Below are 12,241 nucleotides of genomic sequence, written 5' to 3' on the forward strand. Positions count from 1 at the left end.
GCATATTGTTTTCATTGCCGATAAATAACATGAGTCTATTTATGCACCATAAAAAGAATGACTAACAATGGATTTACATGTGCTCCATATCACTGTGAATCTGCCTCAGCCAGTTACACCAATACAAAGTCAGTAGAAAGTATTTAAATATAATGCAGCAATGGAATTCATTTAATAAATCCACACTGAATGAGAATATGATGCACTCTACTAATTGTTCATCAAGTGACGGTATCTACAGTTAACAGAACTGGAAAAGCAACATGTTTACAAGTAGATAGCAACAATCCAAATGTTAATGGATAAGACACTTTTTCACCCAGGTATGCTCACATCAAATCGTTTAGAAGTTTGACTAATAAAGGCACAGAACAGGTTCAGAAATGATGAAACAAGTGCATCGTTTCTCCAGGCTGGTGTCCTTTAAAGAAAATAAATCTGATGCCTGAGTCAAGGATTGGAAGAAATGCTGATTTTAACATTAGTGGGATTATCATTACCTTATAATATTATCAACAGGTAAACATTTATGGTTAAGTTTATGGATCTGACAGGATTTTGCTGATATTCACACCATTTGCGATACATGTGCATATTTTGTCTCCTTGTACACAGCTGCTGATGACATTACTTCATATAGATTCAGTGAGGAAGGTTGTGCATACACAGGCCCTGATTCAAAGGACTCCACACCACAGTCATGCTAAGAATAAATCTTTCAAGTGCTCTGTTTCCAGCCTCTGTTGTGAATGTGTGTGGGGAATCCCATGGGGAGTAATATTATTAGGCACAGGGCCACCAGCTGTCTTACCGCCCAGACTTTGACACAGTGATGCACTGTGCAGTGCTCCAGCTGAAAGTGGGAAGCTTTCTTTAGATTCAGATTTTGCAACGAGATTTGCGGTGCCTCTCGGGATGCTCGACAACCGTGTTTCTTACCTTCGTGGGAGTGAGAGAACCAGATCTGTGACGTCGCCGTGTGGGGACTTCGGAAGGCGGGCTCAGAGGGGGAAGACGTGGGTCCTGCAGGATGAGCAGGTGCTGACCCCAAACTGCTGGCTAGGAAACTTCCCATGAATGTGGCTGATGAGTTTCCCATCAGTGCGTTGCCTGATACATCCAAAGAGAAGAGAAACAGCAACAAGGTTAGTTCTGTTGTTCACCATACGCTCTCCTTCCCTACAAGCTTCCTACAATGAGCTATCTTTACATTGAACCCAAACTTCTGGCTGGGAATCTTGTTGCTCTCCCAGTGAGCTGGTCACACAGAGACATGGTGAGGCTGGCTCGAGGCATTAAGCACAAGTAAACTAAGATAGGATGTATAAGCTGAAAACTGCAGACGCGAGAAGACTAAACGAAAACAGGAAATGCACAGCAAGTCAAGTGGCATTTGCAGAGAAACCTTCCAGATCAATGACCGTGACAATTGGCTGTGTGGATCCAGAACTGATCAATGACAATTGGCTGTGTGGATTCAGAACTGGCTTGCCCATAGAAGATAGAGGGTGGTGGTCGAAGGGACTTATTCGGGCTGGAGGCCTGTGAGTAGTGGTGTTCTGCAGGGATCTGTACTGGGACCTCTGCTGTTTGTGATGTACATAAATGACCCGGATGAGTATGCAGATGGGTGGGTTAGTAAATTTGCAGATGATACCAAGATTGGTGGAGTTGTGAATAGTGGCGATGGATACAGCGTGAAATAGATCAGTTGAAGATGTGGGCAGAGAAATGGCAGATGGAGTTTAACCCGGATAAATGTGAAGTGTTGCACCTTGGTGGACTAATGTCAAGAGGCAGTACACTCTTAAGGGCAAGATCCTTAACAGTATTGAAGATTAGAGAGACTTTGGGGTGCAAGTCAATAGCTCATTGAAAGTGGCTACACAGGTGGATAGGGTGGTTAAGAAGGCTTATGGAATGCTTGCTTTCATTAATCGAGGTATTGAGTATAGGAGTCAAGAAATTATGATGCATCTCTATAGAACTCTGGTTAGGCCACATTTAGAGTACTGTGTGCAATTCTGGTCACCTCACTATAGGAAGGAGGCTTTAGAGAGGGTGCAGAGGAGCTCTACTAGGATGTTACCTGGATTAGAGGGCATGTGCTATCAGGAGAGGCTGGGCAAACTTGGGCTCTTTTCTCTGGAGCGGCGGAGGCTGAGGGGTGATCTGTTGGAAGTGTATAAAACCATAAGGGGCATAGATAGGGTAGACAAGCAATATCTTTTTCCTATTAATGAGCGATCCAATACCAGAGGGTATGCGTTTAAGGTGAGAGGGGGTAGGTTCAGAAGAGATGTGAGGGGTAAGTTTTTCACTCAGAGAGTGGTGGATGCCTGGAATGCGTTGCCTGATAGGGTGGTGGAGGCAAATTCATTGGGGGGTTTTAAGAGGGGCTTGGATGGGCACATGAATGAGAGGAAAATGGAGAGATATGAGCATTCTGTAGGTAGGAGAGATTAGCTATGTCGGCACAACATTGTGGGCCGAAGAGCCTGTTCTGTGCTGTACAGTTCTATGTTCTACATTTCTGATGAAAGTCTGGTTTAGTGTCATTCACTTGAAACATTAACTCTGTGTCTCCCACCATAGATGCTGCCTGATCTGCTGCGTGATTTCCAGCATTCACTGTTCTTATCGAAGGCCAGGTGGGCTGCCGGCACTCCTAGCTCCTTACCACTACATTCAGTTTTCAAATCACCATTCTTTTTAGATTCTGTAAGCTACAAATATAAGTTCTTCATTATTTGATCTGAGTCCACAGGCGTATTTAAAATGACAAAATTCTGGTATGGAGACCAATTCTCAAAAATGCTAGTTGAAATGAATTGGACACTGAGTGTGGTCAAGAGTGGAAAACCACCCACAAATTGGCACAAATTTGCATTCTCATTCAGAGCAACCAAAAAAAGTGGCTAGAAGTGCACAGATTATTACAATGTGGTGGGGTTAGGGGAACATGGGGCAGACAGAAAAGAGCTTAGTTTTGTATGCGTTTGGGTCCAAGCTGAACATTGGAGAGTTTGGTGCTGGAAGGCAGCAGCAAAGTTCATTCCTTCACACTGACATCCCTCTCCTTGAGGCGTACGTTGGTCTTGTATCTTCAGCAGAAACAATGCGTGAGCTAGTGTGGGATCTCGGGTAAAAGGCAGTACCGATAGCACGTGAGTTAATCAACAAAATCAGAGAGGGCTGAAGCTCCTGGACCTCCTCGGGCCCCAGACCAGATCCAGTCTGGACAACAGAACCATCCAGGTGTTTCCTTTCAACCATGTTTTACACAGATGCTCAACCCAGCCTCAGGACTGGGAATGGAGACATCCCAAACCTGGAGACTCTCACAACTTTGGCCTATAGAACGTTTGCCAATTTGGCTAAATGGAATTTATATACTTAAAACAGGAGTGCATTAGAGTGGATCTGAGCTACACTCTTTCCTTATAGCAGAAAAGGTTCCTTCAATGTTTATTTAACTGTTTGGAACATGCCACTTGCTAAGCCTGGCGGACCTGGGCTGTATTTGGCTTCTCCATTGATCACACATACTCTGATGTGATTAGCAATGGAGATTTCCTGGACATAACCAATGGCATCATTGGACTTGCTCTTTGTTGGCCACTGAATATATTAAAAGATCTCTCTTGAAAGCCACATGAGTAAGTGCGTAATGTTTACAAATGCAGGAAAGAACGTACGAAGCAGAAGCAGCAGAAATATCCAGCTCCTTGTCCCCATTCTGCCAGTCAGAAGATCATGGTTGATCTTTTACCTGAGCATCACTTTCCTGTACAAACACCACATGCCTTAGTTCCCTTAATATACCAACAAATTATCGATATCTGTCTTGAATTTATTCAGCAGCTGAGCCTGCACAGCCTTCTTGGTTAGTGAATTCCACAGATTCACTACCATCAAGGGGAGGGCATTTCTTATCTCAGTCCTGATTGGCTGACCCCTTGTTACAAGACTTGCAATGACACCCAAGCCAAGGAAACACATTCTTGCATCCACCCTGTCAGGTCTGGTAAGAATTGCACATGGATTCCACACCCTTCATTTATATCTCAAAAAATGATGATCAGAAAATTACAAATGGTAGAAGTGTGAAAACAAAAGAAGGTGCAAAAAGCCAACAGGACATTTAGCATCTGTATATCAATAAACCTCTGAATTGGTTCCATTGACTAATAGCCAATAATACTCATGGTCATGGACATTAGCTTCTGGGATTATCCAACTCCTAGGCTCCATTATTCATACGCAGTCTCACCATGAGTGGGTTCAAGGCCTATAGCAGTACATAAACCATACCAACAGTGGTAACATATTCAAGGGGTGTTCCATTGTACAAGGTGCTACCTTTTAGATAACCAAGGTGTGTTGAGATGTAAAGACTCCCATATTTAAAGAGTAGCTGCCAACAAACTTCCAATGAGTAAATTTAAAAAGATGTACTTGCTTTGTTTATGGAGACAAGCACATCTTTTAAATTTAGGTCCCTCAACAACTGTGAGACAGAAGGCCAATTCTGTTGATGGCGTCGACTTAAAACACCAAGAAAAGTCTGCTCTTCCATTCCGTGGAAGCTTTTTATTCAGTTTAACCTCTTATCTAATAGATGCCTTTCGGACACACAGAATTCTTTCAACGCAGCACTTAAATGTCAGCTGAGGATATGTACTAAAGTGAGACTTGGACCCATAATCTTATGACACAGAGATTACAACACTGCCAATGAGTCAACGATTTTTCTGGTCCCTGACTAACATTCCTCTCTCAAACCAGCACCATTAAAAACAGGTCAACTGGCAATTCACCTCATTGCTGCCTGTGAGACAAATCAGTTGCCACGTTTGTAAGATCACAAAGCTAATTTATTGGTTGCAACACCGTTTGGGTAATTATCACATTGTGATAAGGCACCAGAGAGAGTCATGCTCTTCGATTCATTTTTACAAAGGGAACTGAGAAACAGGCTGGAAGAAACACAAAAATAAATCTGCTTTAAGAAAAGGTCATGTCGCAAGGCACTATGGCAGCAGACAGTACATGGTTAATGGATAAAATGAAGTGTAGCTGGTATCATATGTCCTACTTTTGCTGGCATCGTTTCAGCATGGATACACAGGGGAAGAATGTGTTTTGCCAGATTCAGACGTCCATTCTTCAAGTGGCCTCGGGCTAAACTTGTACTCTAAAATGCATCAGCCAGTTTTTACAACCATGCAATATTTTAAGAATGTTCGTGGGAAGCTTGCCTTTGGGCCTCCAGCAGAACCTCTTTGTATCTAGCCTCTGTCAGACAGTATCTTCTCTATCCAAAGAGGCTGAGTAGGCGCTAACACACCAAATGCTTTTATTGAAAAACTTAAGCAATTATCATTTCACAGCAAGACTTCAAGTGACTATAAATGAGGGAGAGGGTCAGTGGGTACAAGGCATGAAGGAATTCAGTTCCACCAGTTCTTACACCCATTACAGTTTTCCACAGAGGGCAAGTGTTGAAGAAATGGGTATATCGGTGCTTTACTGTCTGCTGGCGCAGTAGCGGCACACGTCAGTTCACTGCCTGTGGGTGAGAGCAAGCCACAGAAGTATGACAGTGAGATGGAGCCAGGCCATGGAGAGGAATGTGTGACATCACCGCGGGCCCCTCAAGTGATGGAACATCACCACAGACGAGTGGCCTTCGCATTGAGCTAAATATTGAAGACAGAATCACAGAGCAGTCGCAGCACAGAAGGAGGCCATTTGACCCATTTGGAATGTCCTACTATCCAACTTGTATTAAATTTCATCTGCCACCCATCCTTCCACTTCACCTACCTCTTCATGTACTCCCCTCCTCACAGTGCACTTGGCCTCCAAGTTTTGTGCCAACTCTGCCCTCTTCACCCACCTCCAAGTCATCAATATACATGAAGAAAACTAGTGGTCTTAGTACTGACCCCCGGGGACCTCCCCTGTATGCCTCCCTCTGGTCTGAAAAATAACCATTTCCTGTTACATGATCTATCCATGCTGGTACAGCCCCAATTATTCCACGTCTCATATTCATCTAGGGTAGCTTACAACCCAATGTATGAACATTGAATTTTCCAAGCTGAGGTAACCCACAGCCCCGGTGTTCTCCTCCCACACACACTCACCTGTCCTTCGAGGTTTCCTCCCCCTTTGTTCACCTTTCCCAACCCCTCCCCCATCTAATTCCATCTGCCCACCATTCCCTCGCCATCTGGTTCAACCTATCACCTACTAGTCTCTTGTCCCACCACTCCTCCACTCCCACCTGCTTCCCACTCTCATCATCCCCTCTGCAGCTGGTTCCACCTATCAGCCAACAGCCCGTATCCCACCCCCCACCACCCCAACCTCATACTGCTATACACTGGCAATCTTTCCTCTGCCTTCTCAGTTCCGATGCAGGGTCTCAACCTGAAATGTCGACCTATACCTTTTGCCTCCACAGATGCTGCTTGACCTGCTAAATTCATCTGGCATTCTGTTTTTCATTCATTTATTCCACAGTCTTCAATCTTGGAAGGCAAGCACTGTATCAAATGCCTTTTACAAGTCCAAATATACCACATAGACCACATTTCCCTCATCAACCCTCTCTGCTACTCCATCAAAAACTCCATCAAATTAGTTGGACAAGATTTGTCTTCATCACGCTGTCCAAATGACTGCTAAGTCTGTCCCTGATAATTGTTTTTAAAACTTTCCCCACCACCAAGAATAAGCTGATTGGTCAGTAGTTACTGGGTTCACCCCTACACTGTTTTTTGATCAAGGGTGTAACACTTGCAGTTTTCAGGTCCTCAGGCATCATCCTTGAATTAGAAGGTTCCATGTTCAATTTTTGTAAGCCTTCCAGAATTCTTTTAGTATCCAAACCAGGCAGAGTAAAACCAGTCCTGCTCAGAGACACAAGAGCCTGCAGATGCTGGAATCTGGAGCAACACACAAAATGCAGGAGGAACTCAGCGGGTCAGGCAGCATCTGTGGAGGGAAATGGACAGTCAGCGTTTCGGGTCGAGACTCTTCACCTGGATGAGGGGTCTTGCCCCAAAACATCGACTGTCCATTTCCCTCCATCGATGCTGAGTTCCTCCAGCATTTTGTGTATTGCTTCAGTGCTGCTAGGATTCTGTTTCCTGATTTCTATCAGTTGCCCGTAATCTTCCCCCTGGTTGAATAACCAGCCAGCATTCACAGTCTCAGCTTAAATATAAAGACAGACTCAGCGAACAGATAATGCCACCACATTCAGAGCAGGGGAGGAGGCTGCACCTATCCCAGCACATACGCTCTGCCATTATCTTATCCCTCTGCCTTTACCTGGGAGCCGGCTTAAGGTGTTAACATAACACCTCAGTGTTAAAGCTATACACTAAAATAACTCCTTGCCATAGATTTAATAAGAAGCAATAACTATTGCAGCATTAGAAATTAGAACATAGAACAGTACAGCACAGGAACAGGCCCTTCAGCCCACAATGTTGTGCCAAAGTAATTAAACTAATGACACCTAATTAAATTAATCCCTACTGCCTGCACGTGGTCCATTTCCTTCCATTTTCTGCATATTCATATGCCTATCTAAGACCCTCCTAAATGCCTCTCGTGTATCTGTTCCCACCACCAACACTGCCAGTGCATTCCAGGCTCCCACCACTCTCTGAGTAAAACACTGCCCTGCACATCTCCTTTGAACTTACTCCCTCTCACCTTAAATGCATGCCCTCCAGTTTTAGACATTTCAACCCTGAGAAAAAGATACCAGCTGTCTGCTCTATCTATGCCTCTCATAATTTTATAAATTTCTATCAGGTCTCCCCTCAGCCTCTGCTGCTCTAGAGAAAAGAAGCCCAGTTTGTCCAAATTCTCCTTACAGCACGTGCCCTCTAATCCAGGCCGAATCCTGGTAAACCTCTTCTACACCCTCTCCAGAGCCTCCACATCCTTCCTATAATGGGGTGACCAGATTTGAATGCAATACTCCAGTTGCAGATGTGTTCTAACACCTTGCTTGACATCATGCACACATATTACAGCCCAATCCAGACATTCTGGCTCACTGTGTGGTGAACTACTCTTCCAGTCCACTCACTGCAAAGTTGACCAGCAAGAAGTCCCATGGAAAGCTTTCCTCGCAAGCAGGTAACATGAATCCTCCCACTGAACAGTGAAACTATCAGGCCCATTAATGAAGTCATTAAGATCCTTCCAAGCTTTGCTATAAATGATTTTTATGATGGTATAGAAAGCCCTGTATCCTAGTGTCTCAATGTCTTGAACATGGGCTCCAATAGAAGCAGGGTAGTTCAACGGATTAAGTTACAAGGAGCTATTAATAGGTTAGGAGAATAACAAAACTGTGGAAAATGTATTTTAATGTAGGCAAATGTAAGGTCATCTACTACAAACCAAAAGAGGATAGAACAGGAACTTTTTCTCAATTTACAGGATGTTTCCTTTGCTGGCAAGGACTTCTTTTATTGCCCATCCTTAATTGCCCATAAGATGGTGGTGGTGAGCTGCCTTCTTGAGTCACTGATTAAGATATTCTCCAGTATTCTTGGGTGAAGATTTCCAGGATTTATACCCAGCCTAGAAGTATTCTAAGTCAGGATAGTATGTAACTTGGAGGGGAACTTGTATGTGGTGTTGTTCCTTTGTGACTGCTGCACTTGTTTTTCTAAGCGATGCATTTGGTGGGTTTGTGAGGTGCTACTGAAGAAGCCTGAATCAGTTGCTGCATTTCCTCGGTGGTGAGAAATAAGCAACAGTGGTGCTCCAAGCAGACATAGGATCATGTACACAGATCAATAAAATGTCATGGAATGACTCAGCTGATAATCAGTAAGGCTAAAGGTGCATGTACTGTATATGTAGAGGACTGAAATACTGGGGCTCTCACATCGTGCTACAGCTACATAAAGCTCCAGTTAGCCTCCATCTGGACTACTGTATGCAATTCTGGGCACCATACCTCAGGAAGAATATGTTGGCCCTGGAAGGACTGGAGTGTATATCCCAATGATATATGGATTTCAAGGGTTAAACTTAAGAGATATCAAACACACTAAGATCGTATTTCCTGGAATTTAGAAGGATTGGAGAGTGATTTGAATTAAATATTTCATATTCGATGGGGTGTGGCATTCTTTAAACCACAGCTGTGCCCAATGGCTCGCGAGGACCAAGGGGAGACGTCTAGGTGACCATCATTTCTTCTGGTTGGACTAGGAGTCATAATCTAAAAATTAATGATAAGGTATTCAGGAGTGAGGTTAGGGAACACTTCTATAGCCAAACAATTGTAGAAATTTGGAAATCTCTTCTGCAATCAACATTTCATGCTGCATTAATCATTAATGTTAAACCTAAAACTGATAGCTGTTTTATTAATGAAAAGTACTAAGTCAAGGAAGGAATGGTATACGGAGTTCGGTCACAGGTTTCACTGGATGGCAGAACAGGTTTAAGGATTTAAATGGCCTTTTCCTTTCCTCATGTTTGTATACACTCCTGTAGCTCCGGTAAGGGAGGGATCCCCGTCATCAGCCTCCACTATGGGAAGATTTGTAAAGTATCAGTGCAAGTCCAGAAGGGAATTTTAAAGGGCCAGTAGCAGTAAACCAAACTTGAACTGAATGGAGCCAAGTATCTTGGAACAGAGCTGAACTGGTTTTTATGCCATTCTGAGTTTGCAGTTCAATTTGACACTTGTCCCTAACACTGTCACAACAAAGTGTAAAGTGACACCCTGAGGTTTCCTGCTGCTGGCAGTTCTGATATTTCCTAATACTTGACAACAGGAGTCACGTTATCTCTTTCAGGACTAAATGTGGCACCGTGCTTATCATTAGCAAGGCTGCTGAAAGCTTGCCTTTTATTTTTAAACTGTGTCCTCCCCTTTGCTATACAAGGCTCCACTGCTATCATTCTATGTGTGAGCTTGGACGAAAAGTGGAAACTGGCTCTTCCACTGTAGAAGCATCACCACTCACTCCTGTCCTTGCCCAATTTTCACCAAACAGCAGGACGCACTGTGATTTGTCAGGTTCAAGCAACTATTGCTGACTTTTCATTGGAGGCACTGAGGTTAACATGAACAAACCCACTTCCCACCACCACCTCCCCCCCCCCTCCCCCCGCACCATCCCTACACCACATTCAGCTAAATGTAGCTGACTCCACGCAGACTCATGACTGAATCTGATACTTTCTTGAAGTGCACGGCTCAATACTGGACCTGACCCAGTGGAACCATTATGGGGGCATGTACCATGACATTGTTCTATCAGTCCACCGTCACCTGCGATGCACATTTGAATGCTTCAGAGCAAATTAAATGCGACAAAATCTACTGTAATATTCAGTAAATAATTAATTTCTGATTCCTCCTAATTATCTTCCTGTTGGGAATCTTTCTCTGCACAGTATTCTGTGACTGTTTCAATGCCTTCTGTTTGTTGCCATAATCCTTGTTTCCTTGTGTGAGGGCTCAGTTGCACTCTATCTATTCCACAACCTCTCAACCCGTCTCTTTGCTTTTGAGCCACTGGTTTTGCTTAGCAATATTCTTTCACCCAACCTGTTTTTGTACGTTCTGAGTTCATGACCTTCATTGCCCCTCATTTGTTTCAAAGTCCCTTAGAGCTGAAAGTTACAATGCTTATAACTGTCACCAGCCATCCGTGTCCATGGAAGCATTAAATCTTTTAATTGCCTCAGCATTCCTACTATCTGGATCTCCCGTGTCTCGCCATCATCTTGGTCTGCCTCTCAGGCTTCATTTCCAATGAATAGCAGCTTGCCTTGCAGACGGATTGGCAGAGTCCATATCAAATGGCTTTGTGTTGGATGTTTTGATGTCACATGCTCAAGCTGATGATTAAATTAGTTATATTAGCTATTGCAGCCTTGCATCTGAGCTGGTAAGATTTCACTGAAGTTCTTTAGAGAGAAAGTACAAAAAAAATAGGGAAAGGATGCCCCAGTGGGATCTTAAATGGGAAATTCCTACCTAGCCACAAAGACTAGTGAAATTAGATGCAGGTGGTGAGTCAAGAAGGGGCAGCCCCTGTAGTCATATCCTCAGTCTGACTTCTTTAGGAAACGGGAGTGCAGTGGTCATTTATTGACGCTTTCCAATATATCCACTACTGTGGTACAATGTTATTCATGGCTAATAAGGAGAATGTATCAAACATCAGCTCTGTGACACCTTTTGCCAGGCAACATTTTTTTTAATATAATTCTCCCAAAGACATTTTAGAATCTGACTCTGATAATTACAGAAGTTTAGATATTTACTCCCTTAACCTATATGAACATGACATTTATAGGTACTCGGAAATGTTGCTCCCCTCAGGTTGTGTGTTTTGGTGCCAAATACAATTATAGTCTATTTACTGAAAGTAGACACTTGATTCTTCAGTATTTCCTCTGGAGGAGTACATTCAAAAATAAAAGAAACTATGCAAATGTTTAGCTCCTGATTTCATTTGCCTGCTATGTTCACTGTCTGTGAAAGTCCATTTGTATTTCCATATTGTTGTAACTGTATAGATGTGATTGTAATTGCATTGCAGATGGTCAATTGCTATTGAATCAAAGGCTTATTTAGTGATAATAAAGTATATGTAGAGAGCAGAAAATTCATCGCATAAAATGTAATTTAATTATTTTAAAAAATGTCAACGATGTGATATTAATGAACTCAACATTATTTCCTAAAGGAACTATAATGGAAAACTTGCCAATATCATCAAAGGACCATGTTCAGTTGTCAACCAGTGTTTCCATTCATTACAACATGCAGCCACAGTAAAACATCACAAAAGCTTTGAATTTACAAAAATATATTTGTTACCAATTTGTTTTTATTGTTGCCTATTACGAATTATGCCTGATTTTTGATGAAAATAGAACATAGAACAGTATTTCAGAATTCTTCATCAGTGCTACAAGGCCATATTTTAAATTGTGGGATCAAATAACTCTGCAATTTATTATTACTAAGTTAGAAGTGTAATAGAATAATTTACAATGAAGATATCTGAGACCAAGACTCAAGGCTTTTGCAAGTCTACATGACCTTTGAACTGTGCCTACTAATGCAGTGCACTGTACTGTACAGTTAGAAAGTAATGACTGCGCTGTAATGAAAGAGGGCTTAATACTGAACAGTAAAATGGTAAACATCATTGGCATTTCATTGTGTATA

At 42.8% G+C, this 12,241-nt stretch overlaps 1 protein-coding gene across 4 annotated transcripts in view; it reads right to left on the reverse strand.

The window, feature by feature from the left end:
* LOC127580156 (BAH and coiled-coil domain-containing protein 1-like) overlaps positions 1-12,241 on the reverse strand; it is a 251,414-nt gene that overhangs the window by 182,731 nt on the left and 56,442 nt on the right. For all 4 annotated transcript variants that reach the window (XM_052033375.1, XM_052033374.1, XM_052033376.1 and 1 more), the window contains one exon: positions 940-1,110. In XM_052033375.1, coding sequence (XP_051889335.1) covers positions 940-1,110 — 171 coding nt within the window. The remainder of the gene's footprint in view (positions 1-939; positions 1,111-12,241) is intronic.

The sequence above is a fragment of the Pristis pectinata genome, chromosome 18, assembly GCF_009764475.1.
Source record: "Pristis pectinata isolate sPriPec2 chromosome 18, sPriPec2.1.pri, whole genome shotgun sequence".
Taxonomy (NCBI): Eukaryota; Metazoa; Chordata; class Chondrichthyes; order Rhinopristiformes; family Pristidae; genus Pristis; species Pristis pectinata.